Source organism: Dermacentor albipictus, chromosome 3 (assembly GCF_038994185.2).
Source record: "Dermacentor albipictus isolate Rhodes 1998 colony chromosome 3, USDA_Dalb.pri_finalv2, whole genome shotgun sequence".
Classification (NCBI taxonomy): domain Eukaryota; kingdom Metazoa; phylum Arthropoda; class Arachnida; order Ixodida; family Ixodidae; genus Dermacentor; species Dermacentor albipictus.
In genome coordinates, this window is record NC_091823.1 from 22,509,816 (window position 1) to 22,532,821 (window position 23,006).

Consider the following 23,006-nt stretch of genomic DNA (forward strand, 5'->3'; position numbering starts at 1 on the left):
GAGGGAGCTGGCACTGGACGACTCTTACAGAGTGCAACAGTGTCAGAACAGTTTACCACTTCACGACGCCAATATAAAGTATATGCAGTAGATTTGCTTGCATGCCGGGACTTAGTGACGTAGCCTGCAGATACGCGTTCATTTTTTTTTTTACTTTCCTCCTTGCCGAAACTCACCCAAACAAGAGCACTGGTACTCTACTATGCGACTCTGTACGATGTTTATCAGCCTGCAGACGGTTCAGGATACATTTGCGTGCATAGATGGCAACGCAGGGCGCCGACCGCCTTGTCATTTTCAGCGCTGCGTATTCGTGTACACGTTTGTCGTGATTTGCATGTGCTGCGATGTTTGATACTGTAGCGAGTTTGTTTTGCCGGTTACAGATAAACATTTCATTAAAAGGGCGTCTAAAGTGGCAGCATAGCTGTACTCCATTAACGAGCCCAGGACGTCCACACTTTGTTGTTTGCTTGGCGAGAGCCATTTGCTTCACCGGCAGTACGACCACAAGTAAATGTTCGCATGCCAGTGCGAAGGTAACTTGCGCTGACTGATATCAAAACACGCAGTCACGTCAGCAGTTCCGCGCATCGGTCATCGCAGGGTCGCATCAGTGGTTTCTCACGCTTCTTTTTATGCGAAGCATATTACGAGAGCTCAACCCAGCTCCTCAGGCGCGGCGGTGTCGCCTTCAATGACCTTTGACCCCATGCCATACCACGTGACACCGTGACGTCACGACAGAGGAGAAACGGGGATCCAACTCGCGCCGTCGCTCGCGGCGTCGCGGCGGTATATAAGCAGCTGCGCTTGTTTCCAGGTGGCTTTGGCTCAACTCTTGCAAGATGGGCTGGGTGGGAATCGACCCAGGGTCTCCGGAGTGTGAGACGGAGACGCTACCACTGAGCCACGAGTACGATGCTTCAAAGCGGTACAAAAGCGCCTCTAGTGAATGCGGTTTTGCCTTAGAAACGAGCTGTTTAGGCTCAGGCGTGCGTCGATTGCTCAGGCGCACATTTCATTGCCGCGCCGAAGAGAGAGAGAGAAACAACTTTGCTGCGTTGCTCGACGCTCACCGCGTCCAATGCGGGGCGCGTAGTCGCTGCGCCGTAGCCCATTGCCTTACACCCCTTGGCGGGTCGACGGGAACGCTGTCGCGTTCCACTCTTGAAGGCGAAGCAGAGTAACGCATGAGTTGTTTCTTCGTCTAGCCGAACCAAATATAGCCAAGCAACAGGAGTTCACCAGGCTAAACAGTGGTTCAACAACTAAAATAAAGGCGAGTATGCTTCGCATCCTGGGCTTAACCTCAGCTAAGCCACAGCCATTTTTTTCTCCACGTATCAGCACAAATTTACCTTAGATTTGGGAAATATTTCCCAAACAAGGTCAAAAATCCCTTGATTTGGGAAACTTTTTTTGTTGTTGGCAGCACTGTGCCTCGGTTACCATTTATCTGAACTGTCAATATGGTCGCCGCGTCTAGCATCGCTGGCCGTGAGAAGCGGAAATGGCTGAGATATCGAGTTTGATGGGTCGTTTCACAGAGGAAAAAAAAAAACGCAAGAAGGAGCGTCACGTGAAAACATTCAAGCCTAGTCATAAAAAAATGGCAGTTTCGCCTAAGGCCAAGGAAGGAAGGAAAATAAGAGGTTAAAGGCAGAGAGGTTAACCAGATGAAGTGTTCGGTTGGCTGCTCGGCACAGGAGGATGGCGTAAGGGATACAAAAGATAAGGTAAACAAGAGAAGACAAAAAAAGAGAAAAGCATTTAAAGCGATAGCAAGGTTAAGCGTTGCCATCGAGCTCCTCACACGGTGTTCGAACAATAAGCGGAGAAAACATGGCGCGATGCACCTGCAGCTCTGCAGCACAGTGCCCAGGCTGATACCATGGCATGTTACAACGCTGGCGTCGCAACTCGGTGGTACGCAAGTTGATGCCGACGGAAGACCGCCGACGTTTGTCAAAAAAAAAAAATTATGGGGTTATAGCGCCAAAACCATGATCTGATTATGAGGCGTGCCGTAATGGGGGACTCGGGAAATTTAGACCACCTGGGTTTCTTTAACGCGCTCCTAAACCTAAGGACGTTTGTCAGCGCCCAATGAAAGGATCAGATATAGATTTACCGTGACCTTCACTGTACTTTCCCTCCAGACGCACCACGGTGCGATATATGCACACAGCGGCCCAGCAGCAGCGCTAACGTGTGTGCGGACCACGCGAACAGCACAAGGATTCAACACGCGATGCACGCATTTCGCGAGTGAAACCAGGCAGAGAACGGCGTCATTTTCTTGCCGTTCAGATGCGCTCCGGCAGCGAGAGAGACAGATAAGGGCAGCGGCAAGGAAAGCATAGCGTGGTGCTGGAATAATAATAATAATAATAATAATAATAATAATAATAATAATAATAATAATAATAATAATAATAATAATAATAATAATAATAATAATAATAATAATAATAATAATAATAATAAATTGGCACATTGTTTCTGTTGTGCGTAGGCAACGTTACTAGATTAAGTATCTAGTAGCGATGGTGCGTAGGCTCGAAGAGAAGGGCAGTCTTCTAAGGGCTCATGTGTTAACAACGAAGACGTGTATTGAAACTGAAATATATTTTCATGAAGATAACGAGAGTAAGGAAAAGACTATTAGATTACAGAGTCACCTAACTCCGCTTACAGTAGCCGCTGCCAATAACTTTCAAAAGCCGATGAGATTGAGTAAAAACGTTACCGTGCTTAATGTCCAAAAGCAACTCACAGGCTCTACCAAAGACGATGTAGTGGGGTGCACCGGGTTCATTTCGACCAGGTTCATTTTAACGCGTACCCAAAGCACGGGTACAGGAGCATTTCTGCACTCTGTCCCCATCTAAGTGTCGCCGCCACGGTCGAGAGTAAGACACGTGACCGCGTGCTCAACAGCATAACGCCATAGCCCCTAACCCACCGCTGCGGGCGAGATTCGGTAAGATACCTGTGTATCTGTGTGTCTTAGCGGCGCCGCCACTATGTGGCGATGTTAACGGATAAAGTGAGCAGCCGCACACATTTCGGAGTGGCATGCTCCACTGTTGCGGTCCCTTTGCGTCTGTTTCAACTCCACTCGTCATCTTTCAATTGAAGACGTCCCACGCTACATCGTCGATGGCGACAGAACTCGCAGCTATCCGTGCTGCTTCGGAGTTTATTGGTCCCGAATCACCGCAGCCATGGTGCATGGACTCGAAGGCAGCTCTCCAGTGTCTGCCGTGCCCTTTCAATCACGGACCTAAGGCGCAATTAGTCGCAGGCATCCGACTACTTTACGTTCACGCAATCGACAAGAGGCACAACATCTACCACTGGATACCGGGTCACTGCGGAATTTCGCGAAATCACAGTGCGGATGATGCTGCCCGATTGACCCACCATGGTGCCAATATTATATCAATACCATCGTCGGAAACACATACGTCCACAGGGTTTCACTCTCCCGCACGTGAGCTTACACAGGCTCTGTGGAACACCAGTGAATTCACCAAGGCAAGTCTCCACAAACTGGATCCATGTCTCCAACTTCGTCTTCCACCAGGGATACCACAAGCGGAAGCAACACTTCTGCGCCACCTGTGGCTCGGCGTGGCATTCGTGAACGCCTATTCCTTCCACATTGGTATGGCTGACAGCCCTGCTTGCGACAACTTTGGCTGCGAAAAGACGATCAGGCACCTCCTGTGTGATTGCCCCCGTCACAATGTGGCAAGAAAAGTGCTCGCGACCGCGCTAGAAAAAGTGGACGATCGCTCCTTAACAGAGGAAGAAGTCATATGACACTGTTCCAGACGGGTTTCAGCACTCAAGGTCTTAAGTGCTCTGGTCAAGTTCTTAAGGGCTTGTGAATTCTGCTACTGACTTTGAAAATCGTAGCACGTAGCATCGCGTTAGTGTCTGAAATTTTCTCTTTATTATTTATTTGTTTCTTCTATCACCTTTTATTCCGTTTACCTGTTTCCCCAGCAGAGGGTAGCCAGCTGGCACTTACACTGGCTAACCTCCCTGTCTTTTCTACATATTTTTTTTCTCTCTCTCTACTCGTCTGCGATGTTCCGTGCCGTCGAGCTGGCCACGCGCCGCACTTTTGTTTGCTCATCTGATATTGCGACGAGTCCCCAAGAATCCTACGAGGGCCTGGACCAGGGTATCAACGGTGCCCGGTTAAAAGCGTCACGGGCGAGCTGATGGGCAAGCTCACTGCCGTCAATCCCCGAATGCCCAGGGACCCAGCGGAGGAAACGGTGGAAGATTGAAGTGCGGAGACCGCTCGCTCGACCTCCTGTTGCAGTGAATGGGGTAGGGTGCGGTTCGGAAGTTTACCTACTGAGCCATCTCGACAAGCGCCTCTAACCCTCCCCCTCATTCATCACTCAGTGTGCCGGAGGCTCGCTTTCTGCGGCACATCCAAGTGAATGCACTGGTTACCCCTTCCCGCCTCTTTCTCTATCGCTATCGTTCCGACCCCTCCTGGCCCAACTGCCCCTCTACTTATGCAGACCTATCCCATTACCTATTCTACTGTCCGGCTGCTCAGCAATCAAGTTCCTATCGTCCCCTTTCACTTTCTATCACCACCTGACTGGACTTGCTTGGCGCTGAAGGTGAAGAAGAACAGCGCTGACTCGCCACCCAGGTGGTCGATATGCTCGGCCTGTAATTTTGGGCTGAATAAAAATCTTATACTACTACCACTTTGCTCAACTCATTCTACTCTCATTCTTTCACCATTCCCTTTCCCCAAAACCGTCCTTGAGGCGTCCACCAGTGTGTGAGACCGTTAACGCTGCTTGCCTCTGTTTATAGACACTTTCTCCACGTCCTCCTTTCTCCTGCAAGTAGGCTCCGTAGCAATGACGTATTACAGTAGTGCACCGTGGTGCAGACACTCGCGCAAAATATTGCAGCGAAGCGCGACAACCTCGTCCTGCTGATCTGCTCAGCTCGCAAGAGAAAGCGTACGCACACACATCACTGGTAGGCGTCGACAAAACGTCATCAAAATCTTCGCCAGGAGGTAGTTTACATCCGGTCGCGTGAGCAGACGTGCGCGTAGTCACAGCTAAGCACCACTCACACATCTCATACAGATGTATACCGGGTGTCCCAGCTAACTTGAACCAAGGGTTTAAAAATGAAATATTGGGGTCAGGAGAGTGAAACTACCTGCATATTGGTGACAGGCATTTGGCGCACCACAGGAAATTTTTTGTATTGCAATTACTTAACTAGTAATTAAGATAATTTTTTTAAAATTTTTAATATTGACTTTAGACACTAAGTGTGATTCGCAAAGTTGGAGAGCACTTTCAGAAACCCCCATTCCATTATTCGCCATAAAGAAAACCTTACGTGTACCTCTTTTTTCGAGCTCGAAAGAAAGCCCGCGAAATACAAAAAAAACCACGTGACGAGCGCATTCGCGCGCCGCGATCGTGCTGCTCTCAACCGTGCTTTCAGTGAACGAAATCAGCTCCGGTATTCATTCGGCGGCCCCGTTTCAGAGGCAGGCCGATATCTTGGTGGTGGTTTCTTCGGCCGTGTCAGCCAGTTCGCGCGTGACGGTGTAAATTGCAGCGAGTGCGCTGCGCTTTGCAGTCGCGATAAAGACTGAAAGCACTGAAAGTTCACTGAAAGCACGGTTGAGAGCAGCACGATCGCGGCGCGCAAATGCGCTCGTCACGTGGTTTTTTTTGTATTTCGCGGGCTTTCTTTCGAGCTCGAAAAAAGAGGTACACGTAAGGTTTTCTTTATGGCGAATAATGGAATGGGGGTTTCTGAAAGTGCTCTCCAACTTTGCGAATCACACTTAGTGTCTAAAGTCAATATTAAAAATTTTAAAAAAATTATCTTAATTACTAGTTAAGTAATTGCGATACAAAAAATTTCCTGTGGTGCGCCAAATGCCTGTCACCAATATGCAGGTAGTTTCACTCTCCTGACCCCAATATTTCATTTTTAAACCCTTGGTTCAAGTTAGCTGGGACACCCGGTATAAAGCGAACAGATAATGAAGCCTCACAACTTACCTTGCATCTTGAAAGAAGGTAAGGCGCGCAAACACGGACACAAAAGAACCAGACAACACAAACGCCGACTATCAATTGAAGGGCGCACTGTGGCGCAAAATAAAGTAGACACAAAACTTATCTGCGCATGCTCAGCTATTTCCGCCACAGCGCACTCTTCGATTGATAGGCGGAGTTTGTGTTATCTGGCTCTCTTATTTTGTGTCCGTGTTTGCACGCCTACCTTCTTTCAGAATGAATCCCTGCCAGTAAGCTCAACTTTCTGTGGTTCTACACTTGCGATTTTTACATTTTCATTTCAGTTAGAAACAAGTATTTCGCCTATGGATTCCTTGGCTTCATTATCTGTTGGCGTCATATGGTTGTGACGATGGCCCCTCGGTTCCCATTTCTCTCGTTCTCATGCAAGCTAAATACGATACTTGACGTACCTCGGCCACCTACGGCCACAGTACATCCGACTCGAACAACGGTGTGTAAAATTTATATCTTATAAAAGCAGAGTAGACAGACTCGAAGAACAGTCAAGTCTCTCCTAGCAGCGTTGTGCATGAGAAAACTAAGCACCGAATACAAGCGTCGTGAACGCACTGAAAGCTTCGTTCATATGCAACACGTCCGACTTTTATGCTACTCCCCCTCAGCAGTAGCTGATACCACCCCACATCAACTATCTGCCCTGAATAAGAATAAAAAAATTCTGGTTTGCCCTTTCTATCCAGCCTCGCCATTTCGAATTCTTACAAGGCATAAAGCCACAACGCAAGAGCGTGGTTTTTATTTCGTCGCTCAGTGATAGCACGTCAGCCAGCTAACTTGTGCAGACTGGAGTCTAGGATGCGCGCCGACTTCTAGAATTGCATAACTTTAATGATTTAAGAAATAATTTGAGGCAGCGTTCTTTAACACAACGCCCGATGCCGATCGCCAGCTAGGAACACCCGTTATCGTCGTGACTTCTGTGCTTTCAATCCTGTCAGCGCATCGAACGAAACGACGTGAATAGTGTGACACGAAATCAAGGCTGCCGAGAAATATACGTGCCGACACTTTTCCTTCGTCACGCCCACGTCCGCAGACAAAGCCAAGAGGCGCACATAATCAATATTTACAAAAGTGATTAACTTAGAAATGCGGCTGCGATAATTGGCCTCTCTCTAGCTTTTCCTTCTTTTTCTTTTTTTCGCTTGACAGGCAGTACGCATTGAAACAAGCACATGTGCAAACGACTTCGCTCTGACGTAAGTGAAAAGGCGTGCGCCTTAATATTGAATTCCAAGACAAATAGCAAACGTTTTGTCTTTCTTGAACGTTTTTCTCCTTGCATTTTACAATAATTTATGGCCTGGACGGTTTTGCTTACTGCTAATTTTGTAATAACGCGAACTTCAGTCTATTAGTTTTGTCGCGATACAGGGCTCTCATTTTTGCGCCGCGTCGTTAATTACGTTCGTCGACTGATTAAACAGAGTGCTCTATACGTCAGCGTTTGTGACGTTACAGTAATTTCTAAGTTTTGCTAGTATTAAAGGACGCGATACGCGGGAATCGGAGCCAAATTCTCACATTAAAGCTCGTCTGGTGAAGCTTTGGTTGCGTAGAGATTGCGTTGAGATTGACAAAATTTTGGTACCACGACCATGAAGAAACGTCATCGGTATAAGAGAGAGCCAAAGTGGACACAAACGCAGGATGTTATTTGAACTGCGTTCAAACAGAGAATTGGATATACAGCAATTTCATAATCTGTCTATCGCTCATGAATACTCTCTTGTAACTGAATGCAATGAATACTGCTATTCAATGTATTCGTTCCGTCGTCCATGCGAACATCCTAGTACAATGAATGGCTGGCTGCTTACTGGCCCCTTCAGGCACCCACAGTACGAAACCTAATCTTGTCCAGGCTACCTTGACCTAGGTGACACGGTCCTGGACTCATGCCTGTGATACCAGTTGTGTAATGTGTCCTTCACCTCATTATTCCCATTATCATCCCCCATTGTGACCTTTGTTCTTCCCCTTTTCCCCTTCCCTTACGTAGAGTAGCAGGCCAGATGTTCCATTATCCGGCCGACCTCTCTACATTTTCCAGTCATTAAAATACTTCTTCTTGACTTAATAAAACGTAAACTTCAGGAAATGAAGATATCTCCGCCAACAATTGAATTTGGCAATCTTTCGACTGAATGAGGTCCCATACAGTGAACATATGTACAATACTATAAATATCTATTTTTGGACATTCCAAGTACATAGAATGAGACTAACAGCATCCATGCTATCTCGTTCTTTGTTCTGCTAGCTTCTATTGCGGTGGGCACTCCCAGATTAGCGTTTTTTTTAACCCACCTAGTATTCAATGCGCAACGTGTAAACCACCACCGTCGAACTGTAATCAGCGTTCGTTGTAGTCAATTACACGTCTAGAATGAGAAACGGCTAGCACAAAGTAGGATACAGTCGGCACGTCATCTTTTTTTTTTTTTGCGCCATCACAGTCACCGTAACGGCGCTATCTCGTCGTTCTCGTCATGCCAGCTATTGCTGTTTTCGGTTACACTCAACACTGTTTTATTCTGAGTGACCCATCGCATTTTTTTATAATTAGGGTTGTTAGCCAGAAGTAGGCTGGTAGGAAATCCCACAAACTTTGCGTGAATGTGCATGGCCTGGTCAGCTCACTCACCTCAACTGCGTTCTTTTGTTCTACAGTTAGCTACACGGCAGGTAGCGGTCGTTAGAATTTTTCAACAACCAAAATCTGAAGCAGGTACATCACTGAAAGACAACGAAAGGAACAGAGCAACAAGTTTCATTTGCCACTGTCTTTTTCGCGGTTGCCTCAGGAAAAGTTGTTTTCCGCGAATAGCCTTGAATAACAAGTCCAAACGATAACAAGTTTATTGCCATCATCATTAACGAAAATAACGACATGTTTGCAAGAACTGACTGCTCAGCAGCTGAATGCTGTGCGAGTTCGCTGAGGTGAGAGCGCGGTGTAAACTCGCTATGCCTGATGACACGCGCAATCCTCCCGTACATATCCAACTTGGCTGAGGGAATTGCTATCACGAGCAGTGATCACAATACGACCACTGAGTACCATTGAACGGTGCATAATGGTCACTGTTATCCTGTACAGATAACTTGACGTGTTGGTCCCCGCCATAAGGCTACTAGCTTCAGCTCAGCCATAAGGCTGAGCCATAGGACATAAGGCTGGGGCTCAGCCGTAAGGTTACTAGCTAGCTTCGTGAAGGGGCGATTAGTGTGGTGGGGAACAGCGTAAAATCGCTGCCGTTGAGCGAAGCGACTCTGCCGTGCCCGTCAAGAGTTCACAAAACGTCGTCAGCGTGGCACGAAGTCGTTGGGTCGGTTCACTTGTAAGCAGTGGGCGCATGGCTTCAATGTCTTCTGGATGCTTGACGTGATGAATCTCATTCGTTTTTGCTCCCACGGTGCATTTTGGACGGCGGTGGTTCATGGCAAACATGAAATAAAATATTCTCACAAGCTCATAGTGTGATGCATTGACTAAGTTTACACTCTGGCATGGGCGTGCGTGTTCTTCGCGCATTTTTGAACTATGTAACATGAGCAGTCGCACAAGCTGCGATGAGACGTGCTAGTGTCCCCTCACTAGTGACAAAGTCTACAGCCGTCCATCCGGTGGTGGTGCAACGAGCTGACGACCAAGTTGACGGTGTGCTGCACTACAGTGAGGCTTGTCACACAGTCACGTGAACACGTCGAAAGAAGAAAATTATAGAAGCTACGCGCGTGGACCTTTCTTCAGTCCGTTCATCTGTGCGGAATTGATGCCAGCCGTCCTGGATTTGCCCTGCATAACAGAGATCACACATAAGAATCGGTCATCGACACAGTCAAGTGTGTCCGCGTTTATGAGACATTAGGAAATGTTAGCACGGTGCTCACTTACTAGTGGCAGCGCTAAAGAGGACGAACACACGGTGAAAAGACGACATGACGACGAGGAAACGTCGTGTCGCCTTTTCACCGTGTGTTCTTCCTTTTTAGCGCTGCCATCAGTTTTAAAGAATGCATCACCAACTAGCCCAGCACCAAGTTCTATAGAAGCACTTACTAGCGTAAACTTATAACAAAGATGTCGGAAGACATATTAAGTGCCATCTTTTCTAGATGGCGACATCGTGTGATGTTGAGACCGCAACACCTTATAGCCATTTATCTGTTAATCACAAGACTCTTCTTGAAAGAAGGCATTCAAAGATACCTTCGCGACTAGTGCGTCGCTGCCGACATGTTTACACTAGTAGTATGAGTCCGTCTTTAAAACAAAGGTTATGCGTAGTTTTGTTGAACAGCGTCAGCGCAGTCGTTTGTATATGTATGGTTTGTATATTCCAATATTCGGATACACTAGTACGTATCCGCTATGCATATTGCCATACAGCTTTTGCTCATGTAAGATGCACGCTCTCCCAAATGTGCCACTTCGAGCGCTATATCTTTACGTTCTTTATGTAGCTCTGGCTGTTAAAACCTTCCCAGTGCTACAGAGGTTAGCTGGGGCTTACAGGGAGCAATAGTTTCCAGCAGTCGCTACCTCACCTGCATGTAAAAGATGAACACCATGATGCCGCAGATGCACGAGCCGATGCCACCAATGATGAGGCCAGATGATATCGTTGCGTTGCCCACTTTCTGCGGGAACTCCACCTTCTGCCGGAACTCTTCTGCCATGGAAGGAGCAAGCTCTGCCCGCTGCACAGAAGCCGATGGGGAATAATTTAACGCGAGAGGAAGCGGACGAAGGCGAAGAAGTTATCCAGGATTGCGCGAAGTTAATTCACCTAGGAGAATGGGGATTGCATTATAGGCGAGAAAGCTTCCCGGCTGCGAGATTCGCGAAAAGGCTGACTTTTAGTGTGGACTACGGAAGTGGCCCGAGATCGCGCGGTGCGATGCATTGGTCACATATACAAGTGCAAAAATAACGTTCAAATTTCAGGCTGATTGCAGACTGCATTCGTGGCTCAATCGAATTTGCTTCTGTAAAGGATTTTTGGCGCCGATACATTCATTTGATTATTTGTGTAATATTTTAGCATTCACGAAACTAGCACGAACAAAAATGGAAGCACGTCTCCATCTTCCTTACCTCTTCAATCCAGACGACTGGAAATATGGTGTCTTGCACGTTTTTCAACAACCTGCGGAAAAACCGCATCAACATATGTAATTCAGCCAGTTCTGATCTCCTACAAATAAAAGAGAGAATGGTATTTGTCATATCTAACACTTTTTAATCGAAAGTATCCTTCTGCAAACCGAAACGCTCACGCCAAGGAGCGCGGGTCGCTCTTCGCGCGTGTATATTCTTGTCGCGTAGCACTCGGGTCACTGCGCTCCCGTTGGTTCGTGGGCTCGATTTCCGGCCGGGGCGGATGCATTTTAGAGATCGTATGCGGTGACGCCCCCTCGCACGCAAGTCTGCTTCGCGAAGCTTTACTTATTTTTGTTTTTTTCACGCAGTGCATCACCACCCCTGCGACCCTCCGCTGATCCCGGACGCTGAACCCGGCACACGCACAACACGCGCTCATGAGTGCGACCCGAAACGGGGCACTTGGCATGCGTCCAGGTCACTTGCACGGCTTCGTCGTCACTTACGCCAGTCTCCCGTTGCCCTTGAGATCCACGTTGATTTGAAGCCTCTTCGATGCCCGCATTACAAGACCCGTCAGCTGCGGGAGCAAAAGAAACAATGTCGGTGATCAATTGACATCAAGCGTAGCTACTTAATTGTAAGAAAGAGATAAAAATGACTCATTTAATACTAATTCTGCCAGCGTCAAAACCTTAACGAATATAAATGGCCTGCCTTTCTGCGCGAGGCATTCGTTTGTGGGGAAACCGCACACTTCTTCAAACCAGTGTTCGCGCTTGCTGAGCTCTTCTACAAAAATTCTCTATCGAGCAAAGAAGTGTATGAACGCCGAGTATGACAAAGACTGAGCACTGGCTGACAATACCGACGTAGGAAGCTCCGCGGTCTCCCTGTAGTTCGCCGTCTGTACGATTCTCGCAGTGGCATCACACTGCATAGATGAGAACGCTCTTGCATTTTGTTATACTGAAACTGTTGTTGGTGTCAGGCCGGCGTTATTTCTCTAGTATGTCAAGGAACTACGCGCAGTTCTATAGGAAGCAGTGCCGGTCCGTGCATGTAAAAAATGTGATTCCAGCGTCGTTCCTGTTAAACCACGGTGGTCGTTATTATGCATCGCCGTAAATCGGAGTCTGACTCAACGTTGCCTCATAGCACTCGCCCAGTGTCCGCATTCCGGGTCGATGGTTTTTTAGGCATTGAGGTGATCGAGAATATGGCTCCTGTGTTCGACTGTTAGTCCCGGCCAGCAACCACTGCTTTCTAAGCTAGTGCAATGGCATAAACCATCCTGCCGACTGACACTGGTTTTTACGGTAGGGACGTAATGGATCACAACGAAACTCGTAATGTTTTGATATCAACACGGTGGCTCACCGCTGTAATGCAGAAGAAATCAGCAGGACACCGAGAGCTAAGCGTTTTTTTTCTTTTCTTTTCTAGCAAGTGCTTACCAAGAGAGAGACAGAGAAATGATGCATAGAAAGGCAGGGAGGTTAACCCTTACCAAGACAGGCGAGTGTTACCCTGTGTACGAAAAAATGCGTGAACTTGAGGACGGTGGCTTGTTCGCGTAGAAACACAGCATATATGAAAGCGCAATGAAGTTATCTAAAAGCGACTCACGGCAGCATCCAAAACTAAGGGGCAAGGCGATCGCTGCCGTTTTTCCTACCGGGAACTGAAGGATCACATTTTTCGGTGCAGCGACCAGTTACGCAGAGGACCACCAAATAACTGTCGCGCTCATCGCAAATATAGCAGGCTTCGAGAATTTCTCACAATGTTTTATGTGCAAACACCAAGTTCGCGGTACCCTACGTCAGGAGACCAACTTTGCTCTGAGAGAAATGCGACATCATCTTAGAGCAGTTTCCAAGTCGGTGCATGCAATACCAAGTATGGCAATGGCTAGCAGCTCTCTGGATATTGTTCACGCGAGGCCTTACGCGACCCGTGTTGTCCTGCACTGGCAAATGTTGTTTTGTTGCCGTGGTTTTGTTTTGTTTCCACTGGGTGCTGCGACACGGCAACCGCGCGTGAACGCTGCACGTACCACACAGTATTGCGTACGCGTTAAGATCTTAGTGCTTTATGGCAAGCCGGTAGATGCAAACATCAGAGAAGAACTTTTAGACGTTGCCACACAAGACAGTGAACGATGTAAAGCCCCTGCCCCAGCACCACGCACCACGAAGCGTGAAGCTGGTGGGTCAAGGCTTTCACACTTCCTACGAGTGCTTGAAAGTGGCTTGCTTTACCGATCCAGCGTATGCAATATATGCAAGAAGTGCCTACTCCCTTTATTTTCTTGCATGCGTTACTAAACACACTGAGTAGAGAGGTAAGCGACCGCAATTCCTGTGGCCGAACCATCCGGCCTCCCGTCCAAAGTGGAAGACACTCGTCAAGGACACGCCATGTAGCGTGACCCATAGCTCAGCGAAGAAGGCGCGGTGCCTCGATCTGTTGCAGCAGCCAGCTCACCGGGTGTATGTCGAGGAAGGTCTCGTGCATCTCCTTGACGGGCCTGAGTCCGCGAACGGCGCGCACAAAGCTCTCGTCGCCGTTGTAGAAGTGCGGCGAAGAGAGCACGATGGGCGCCCCCTTGCGGCAGGCGGCCACGTGCGTGACGCCGCTCTTGGGGCACACGGGTGCCGTGAGGCAGAAGCAGCGGTTTTCCTCGCGGATGTCCGCAGACTCGAACAGCGACGCCGGGATGGTGAACCGCCAGGTACGGATGCCGTGAACCTCGGTTTCCTTCTCGTAGCGGAAGTGCATGGACCTGCGGTGCCATTAAAGCGCCTTTATTTTCTGCTTGGACCGGTACTGTGAGTGCTCTCAAAATCCGTCATGCTAGTTAATCTGAGCCGATCAGTGATGATATGGCCGAAATTGGAGCCAATCAGAGAAGACAACGTGTATGAAATTGACAAGATGATGGAGTGTGATCGCGGCTACTAAAGATAATTTCATTGCCAGAAACACCAACGCGTCCGTAGCTGTTACTGAACCAGAGGCACTTCCCACAGGACAATGACGCATTAGCTTGGCAGCCCGCGCAGAAGAAGGCACGCGAGCGCGCGTCGATGGCCGCATGACTCAGCGCGTGTATCAGGATACCCGCGCAGGCGACTCCGCATCGGCGAGCACATTCATCCACGCGCAAGTTGCAAACCGCTTCGTCACGGCGTGAGGGAGCGTGTCAGCGGCTTTGTGAACAGCTACTGTCAGCTTACACCGCCGATGCAGGGTGACAAGCGCTCGCGTATTCACTTTCGCGCTTTAGTCAGCGCGGCAAATAAAAACCTGTTCGCAATTCGATTACAACAGTTACAAAATAAACAAGGTGGACAAGACTACGAGACGGCGAAGGGGCAGCGATGAGACAAATACAGCGCTATGGCTCAGCGCTAAGTCTCGCCTTCCCCTGTGTTCAGCCTTTCTTTTTTGTTACATTTTCTACACATAATCAAGAATGTTTATCTATTTTATAATCATACAAGCACTGAAAACTGCGGAATTGGTTGAGAGCTTCGTTCGAAATGCTTGCAGGACGCTTCAGTAGCGGCTACAACTGTTTTTCGAAACTAACGAAGTCCTTATTGAATAACATGCAATCGCATGTTCATCGAGAAAATATGTGGTCTGCTGCCGTGCAGCTTCTTACAATGCGTTAAGCTCGCACAATTTTCTTAGGCCACCATGCACGAAGAGGCAGTGAGGACAGATACTAGGCGACAAGGCCCCCGAACGTCCGATTCATTTTTCACGCGAATGAAAAGGGCTTTTCTCATGCGTCAAAATACACGGTTGACAACACTTCAAGCACATGTATGTGCAGTCTCAAGAGTGATTTTCTGTTAAACTCGATCTTGATTTATCACACCACGTCTTCGGTAGCGACGAGCGCTTGACGATAGATGCGACCGTGCTTGCTTGTCTTAATTCAGCGTTTGCGTCAGAAATGGGAACAGCCACAAATTTAGTTCCTAACTCAGATTCAATTCTCTATGTCCGTCGTCGGTAAGAAGAGGCAATTCACGGAGTCTCTCACGAGTCCACGTTCCAAGCGATGCAAGGTGTCATCGCATTTACGGAAAGAGCACTAAATAACAAGCTTGTATCGTGCCTTGAAGGAAAGAGAAAAGCGAGCTGGAATATAAAAGAAATGAGATAGTAGGAAGCCTACCACAATCTTGATAGCTTTTGTTTTCTGTTTTATTACTACTTGATTGCTACTGATTCAGAAGATGGAAGGTTTTCGCTGATGAATGATCGAAATTCCCCTTCAACATGATTGACTCTTTTATTATTATTATTATTTTGCAATCTCTGTGCGTAGCTGATGTGTCAACTTGCTACGGCACAAAGTTGAGATCCCTGTCAAGAGTTCGAAGGAAACAACACAAATTCGAGATTCCTGGAGCTCACTGATCTTGAAAAACGAGGAAATCAATAAGTAGCATCTTATAAATTCGCCTTTCAGTACATTGTAACTTTAGAAATGGTCTTCAAAGGCCAATTGAGTGCCACACGTCAAAAGGTGTACAAGAACTGTAACGCACCCATGGTCACTCCTTTGCACGTGCTCTGCAATGTGTTCATGTAAACCGCCAATTATCGTAAGATTGGCTTTTGTGACTGTTCGGATGACTCGTTTCATGACAAATACCATCGCTGTGACGCACCATGACTGAGTTGAATCCACGCCGGCAACACCGTGCTAAAGCAAGATAAATAGCTGTCTTGTTTGTATGTCTGAGAAGACGCAAATCAATTAATTAATGTTTTGTTTGTCCCAGCCAATTAGGGAGCGGACTCTGGACAAAAGGCTACAAGAAAGTAGCTTGAGTACATCCGGGGACCTGAAAACAAGTTTGCATACATCTTGCACGGGCGGCACGCAGGCGCAGTTTATGTCAGCAGGCAACTAATGACGAAATAAAATTTCAATGGGACACAACATGTAATATTAAATATTGGAGAATGAAATATCTATAGCAAAACCGCACACTGTAAACGTATGTACAAAAATCGGTTTCAGAAAACAGTATTGTTCAACACTTTTAATACACCATAGCTTAAAGTAGGCGGGATGCAAAGTATGTACTTCTAGGCAAACTCTGTATGGCAAGCTCTGTATTACCATTTTTCTTTTGCTATCATTTATATCCAGTTTACTGCTAGTGACATAAAGTGTTTTTATCCTTGTGTTTGGAAATGAATTAACTGCATACCTTGCAGCCGGAAACTCGAAACCCTTTGCCTTGTAATTTTTTCAAGGCTCCGTCGTAGACTTTGATTATGTTAACGCTTTGCAAGGTGTCATCACTTTTTACACCAACAGAAGATATTTCTGCTCGTGTAAACTTAATAACCGCACCTCTTTACTTTGCTATACCGTCACTGACTTTGTATACATTTTCCATTCTTTGACTGTTGGCCCTCCTGCCGTAATCCCTATTGGGATCGACAGTATGTGTAAATAAACAAACAAATAAATAAATAAATAAATAAATAAATAAATAAATAAATAAATAAATAAATAAATGAATAAATGCGCTAGGCACCATACTTATTTAACGCTGTAGGCAATATATGTATATATAGGCTCTATTACCATAGTTTGTGCTTACACGCGTAACGAACCATTTATTCGTTTGTCACGTAGAAAGACAAGAATGTACGCGTGTCGTTTTAGAGAGAGCCTTGAGATGTTCAGGTACACTAGGCAAGAGAGAATGTGCCTAGTACCTATATATATATATATATATATATATATATATATATATATATATATATATATATATATATATATATATATATATATATATATATATATATCCGCTCACTTATGCGAGCGCTCACTCTGCCACGGCCAGCAGCAAGAAGATACGAGAGACGGATAGCGTTGACGCCCACACCGCGAAGCTTCAAGGGCAGCGGGGCTTGCCTCGCAAGGTGCGAAAACGTCATCGATGGCTGGGCGCGTGCCTCGCACTTTTCGGGGCAGAACTCGTTGACGCGCTGTCGCCTTGAAAGCATCGTTGGTACGCAGCGCGCATGACTCCCTTCCGTTTCCTTGTTGCTCCCCCCCCCTTCACTTTTCTTTCGTAACTTACATGCAGCGCATTAATTATATTCCCTTGTCAAGCTTATTTAGCAACAAGACGGCCAGAGGCCTTACGATTCTGAACGCACGTTACTTGCGGACCTCGCCGTATTTAAATGATGCTGACTAGCACTAGCGAGACAGAGAAATACTAGGAAGCAGCCATACAAACACGGGGCCAACGCTGGTTACCCAATAAAAGTACACGTTAAACGCAGAAAACCGATTTGAATGAAATGTGTTGCGTTTAAGAGAGAAAATAAAATCGTGTTGATATTAAGGAATTAGAATTTTTATTGCGGCCCGGAGATGTTTACGAAAATTGCAACAATTAGAAATAAGCACGGAAATTAAAGCTCTAACTATGCGCACTAAAAGAAGAAAGCAGAAAAAGAAAACATCGCGACTCGGTAGGTAAGATATCCCACAACGCACAAATGCGATGCATTAGTTTGCAGCTCACGTGCAATTATTATATCGTTCACACGACCGCCTCAAAGGTCTTGTTCACAAATAGTGGTGCACTGCAGAATGGTGTAAAAGATATATTAGTTTAGTCCACTTTGTATGTACGGAGTCTTGCCGTTCACAGATCGAAATGGCATCTTTTGCTTCTGAGTTACTGAGCCGACAACGTGACGTTTCACTCTTTCTTTTCACTTCTAGCCTTCGATAATTTTCGCCAAGGTAACAAAAAAAAAACTGATGACCTGAATTAAAAATCTGGTCTCGACAGTAGGGAGTTCTTCGCTTTCTTTTAAATGCAACAACCTTCATCGAAATCAATTGAGTGAATATGATTAAAGCTAGCCTTCTATTCCTACTTGTTCAGACACGAGCTCCGTTGACAAGGCTTACTTTTAAGAATGGAAAGACGCACTCCGCCGCAGGCAACAGGTTTTCAAGGTTTACAACTGCTAATGGTGCTTCATCCAGATTTCGCAGCGTCAGTCGCAGACAACGTTCTTCATTGGGCGAATTCGTCAAAACAAGAAGATGTATTTGCTGCCACCCATGATTCGAACCTGCTACTACGACGTGTAGCCGCCTTCCCGTCTTCGTCGTCATCATTATTGTTGGTGTTCCCGTCACGTCAGATGTGGCTATCTTGGGCGGCACTCAAAGATTTCCTTAGATTGACCGTCTGCGATTCCTTTAGAGCTAAAGCTTGCTCGGAAATCCTCAGGAAGCCGGCTGCGTTTTCAAGCTTTAATATTTTTACAATAAATGATCGACGGGGAGCGTTTAGTGTTGCGGTAATGTGACGTTCACTCGACTCGTTGCCTGGGAAAGAATGAAGGCGCATGCGCTATACCTCGATGATTTATTATCTTATTGCTAACACTTTCATCTTAGCCGTCTGAAGCCTACTGCAGCGGAGAGTGGTCGGTGCAAAACTCACCGGCACAGATCCGTCGAGAACACATACAATGTGCTGTCCTTGGAAAGGAAAGGTGCAAACTGGCCCCCATCTGTGCAAAAAAAATAAACAATAATAATGAGCGATTCCACTTTCTTACCGCATTCCCTTACCACCAGATCAATACATTGTGACGTCACATCAAGCTTAAAGAGCTTTCAAATGCTGAAAGAAAAAGTAGCGCATTAGAAAACGCCTTTTAACGGCTATTCGCAAACGCTAAATTATGAACGTGATTAGCAAAAAACTTCTCCCATCCTGATTCAAAAAGACATAAAAAGGAGACCGCTGAAATTTAAGTGCTCCCAGTATTTACAGGGGATAAATTACGAAATGGTTTTCGCTAATATCGCAGACGGCGTTAGGCTATCTTGGCTTCCACTTGCGTCGTCCTGATCCTCACTTCTCGGTGTCCCAGCGCCGAAACTCTCTACTTGTGCAAAAAACACCACAGTTCGTGGCGTTTCTGATTGCGACTATGAAATTGAACCTCCTATTCTCCTACGAACATCTGTTCTCACCGTCCATAGACGCGAGGCTTGTTTACATGTTTCGATGGCGTAATTAAGCACAAATGCCAAGGTAGGTTTGGCGCTGGAAGAAACTTCCGTAAAATAATTCCGCCGTAGAGAAAACGGTCTGATTTCGTGAAACCGACACCAAAATATTAAACGTTTACAATATTCAAAACGTGGCTACTCACCGGTCCCGTTGATCATGTTGCAGGTGGGACCGGCCCAGTAGTTGAGAGAGCTGCGCGGTTAGGGTGAACACATGTATAAATTTTTGTCACGACGAACACTCCAAGACCGCACTAGAGCAGAAATAACGTAACCTTAGCAACACAGGATAATTTTGCCATCGAATAGCCGGTTGCTCTCAATCTGCGCAAAAATTAGTGTAAAATATTTTGCACTACTGGCGCACCTGTAGAGATAATGCATTCGCACACGATTTTTCATATTATTCCTATAGTTTACTTCCAAAAGCTGCGAGTATACTGAAGTATTGACCCAGAGATTATCGGACAGTTTTGATTTTTAACGCCCACAAACAAGCTCTGCAGTGTGTGCCCCGATGGACAACGTTTCTTCTCCTTTATAAATTTTTTTTCTCATGAATTGTTCTCTCTAACGACGATGCATCGACGCGTGCCCGGAGGGACACGCCACCAGTTGCGTCCATTCGCTGTACAAGGTCACATGCTAATTTATTACAAAATAACAGAACAGGAGCAGCAAAGCACGCGAGCAAAAGTAGTTTGTCATCAATAGCGCACCTATGGTTGTTCCACTGTTCCAGCTTGGCGAATTTCGCAGGATCGTCTTCTCCGGTGTACACGGAGTACAGACCGTCATGGCTGTTGTTCCTCTGTTTGGACGAAATAAAAAAAAAATGGAATGTCAGGTTACGCTTGCTATGCCTAGCACTTTTTTTCTTTCCGCGCGTGTTTTTCGGACGTTGTTAGATTTTGTATGAAAATTTGTTTAGTTCATTGTAGAATTAAGAACATTATAATGTCGTGTATTCATGCGCAACAATAGAGGGCAATCCTTTACTTTAAGACAGTTATTTGTATTCGCTGCTCGTGCTCCTTTGCGGCTGGAAAATACATGCACCATGTTCGAGCGACAGCTAGCCATAGAGTATAATGGTCGAGAAATTACGCATGTATTTCCCTGTTATTTCTAAAAAAAAAAACCTTTACGTGTAAAATTCAGATTCTTCATTTCCGCGCAAAATGAGCATTGAGCATTTTTTACACCGAAGAAATGCTCCATAGTAGAAAAAAAAACGTAAAACGTCTGAACTGAGCTGTTGCAACAGGAGGCGCTGAAATTCTTTAAAGTTGCGATAAATGCTATCTCTATCTACTAAGAACCCGCTGCGCTAGCTGAGAGGCTACGGCGTTCTTCCGTAGAGCACAAGGTCGACAGTTCGACTCGAGGCAGCCGGGGTCGCGATACGCAAGTAGGTGTAGCCTTCGAGAATTAAACACATGTCAATGTATTAATAAATGCCTAATAAATCGAGATGCTGAATTGAACAGCGCCAACAGAGGACGAGGATGTGGAGGTGGCAAGAGACGAAGCACTTGGCCTTATCACGTCCATCCTCGGTCCAAACTGTTCAATTCAGTATATATCACCAACATGCTCATTCGTACATTCTAACGAATCCCCGTAATTCTTCACACTGTACACGTGTGGCGAAGTAGGGACCGGAAGCGTTCTGTGCCTCTGAGGAAAAAAAAAAAGAGAGCCAATTCTTACGTATCGGTGCTTCACAACGCTTGCCTTTCTTGCCTTCCTTCTCTTACTGACACATCAGGGTTGCGCAAGGAGATCTTGTAATACAGCTGTCGACTGCTGCTGGAGACGGCGCGGAAGCAACCTTTTTCTCGAAGGTCAACCGGATATCAAGCGTACAAGTGCGCGATTCTATCGACCGTCTCGTATATATGTATACGTTGATTGCACGCCGCCATCTGCTGTCCTGCAAGCAGAACAGTCGTGTTTTGCCGTACCCGTCTCATCGCAAACGGGCACGGCAAGCCACGCTTTGGTTCGTAACGCGCACAGGTATAAAAGGCGGCGATTGCCCATCGAGTGGTGCGCGTCCTTTTTTTTAATTTTTTTTTGTGCGTAACCTTCGTGGCGGGGCGCACTCTAGCCTCAAGGGCGATTCGGCGGTGATCGTCACAGGCGACCGGTGCTCAGGGACGACAACGCGTGCAATTCGGGGCTGCTGCCTCTGGCCACGTAATTCTTCCAATATGTGACGCAGCAGCGAGGAGAGGCAACCTTCTAAAGACGGCGTGGATTAGCCGTCGCCGAGCGCGACGCCCCCCGCGGAAGCCAAGGATTCGAACGCGTGCATTCGGCGGATTCGACCTCACTCTTACCCGGCGCGCCGAGGAGCAGTGATGCGCGCCAGCGGGACGCTGCAGCCCGCGAAATGTATGTCGGCTGTCTCCTTCTATAGCCGGAGAAAAACTGCCTATTGCCACACACGACCGCCAGGTCGACGGCGGCCTTGAGCGGGTGTGAGCGGTGCCTTCGTGGCTGTCACTTAAAGGTCGGCACTTTCGATGCGTCTTGATTGTGGCTTCGCCCGGCGCTTACGTGTCGCACGCGTTCACCGTCATGCTGAGATTGTCAAGAAGGGTGGCAGTGGAAATTTACGATGTTTGTGAACAACAGCAAGAAAAATTCGTGTTCGAGCACACAATTCACTCTTTCTTCACGCTTTGGCCTCTGCGAATGGTTTTAGTCTCACAGGTTTTCAACGTGCAACGCGTGCAAAATGCGCAGCGAAACACAAGAGGGAAAACACCTGCACGAAGATGAGGGATAAGTGCTTGTATGGACTTTCTATTTCATTTATGCATGCGCCGCAATTGATAGCTACCATGCCTTTCTATAGCATAGACGCTGAAAGGTGGATTGCTACGTGACATCTACAACAATTTTCAAGGATGAAAATGGTGGGGAAAAAAAGAGTCGGTTGGACGTTAACCGAACAGTTGCCAAGTAAACCGGTGCTAATCCTCAGGTTGCACTCAAGTGGATATACATTAAACACTTATCAAACGGCTTCAGTTCAGCGATTGAAGCATGTCGCCTCCAATGCACAACTGAAAAGCCATATGCTGGAATTATGTTAACTTGTCACTTGACGATTCCCGCACTCTCGGACGTCTGACACAGCTTCAAAATTAAGCCGGCAAAACTTTTGTCTCGTATGAGCTGTTTCACAGCGAACCTGTTTATGGCTAGGATTTGGAGGGTCGCGTCTGCGCGTAGACCAACAATTTTTCATACGTGTGCCGAACCCGAAGATAGGCCGACCCGATACCAGGCCGACCCGCGGCTGGGGTGAAGCAGGCGTTAAGCACTCCCCATACGTGTGCCGATCCCGAAGACAGTGCGATGCCGGGCCGACCCGCAGCGGACGTGAAGTAGGCGTTAAGCCCTCTCCGTACGTGAGCCGATCCCGCGAAGACAGTGCGATATCATGCCGACCCGCGGCGGACGTGAAGCAGGCGTTGAGCACTCCCCATAGGTGGGCCCATCGAGAAGATAGTACAATACCGGGTCGACTCGCGGCGGAGGGGCAGTTCGGTATTAAGGGGCCCACATACAAAGCTTCGCTGGTCATCCTTCTTCACAGAGCGGAAGGGCACGAAGCTTTCTGATAAACAGAAACAGTCATCGCTGACACACTCACTGTACT

The 23,006-nt window shown here is 47.0% G+C and overlaps 1 protein-coding gene across 1 annotated transcript in view; it reads right to left on the reverse strand.

The window, feature by feature from the left end:
- Positions 1–8,966: 8,966 nt before the first annotated feature.
- Positions 8,967–23,006, reverse strand: part of LOC135903901 (lysosome membrane protein 2-like) — a 76,837-nt gene continuing 62,797 nt past the window's right edge. Inside the window, exons 5-12 of the mRNA XM_065434355.2 lie at positions 20,050–20,141; positions 19,474–19,523; positions 18,753–18,822; positions 13,723–14,020; positions 11,739–11,812; positions 11,227–11,278; positions 10,677–10,829; positions 8,967–9,924 (exon numbers count right to left, since the gene is read on the reverse strand). Of these exons, the coding sequence (XP_065290427.2) occupies positions 9,856–9,924; positions 10,677–10,829; positions 11,227–11,278; positions 11,739–11,812; positions 13,723–14,020; positions 18,753–18,822; positions 19,474–19,523; positions 20,050–20,141 (858 nt within the window). The 3' untranslated portion in view covers positions 8,967–9,855. The remainder of the gene's footprint in view (positions 9,925–10,676; positions 10,830–11,226; positions 11,279–11,738; positions 11,813–13,722; positions 14,021–18,752; positions 18,823–19,473; positions 19,524–20,049; positions 20,142–23,006) is intronic.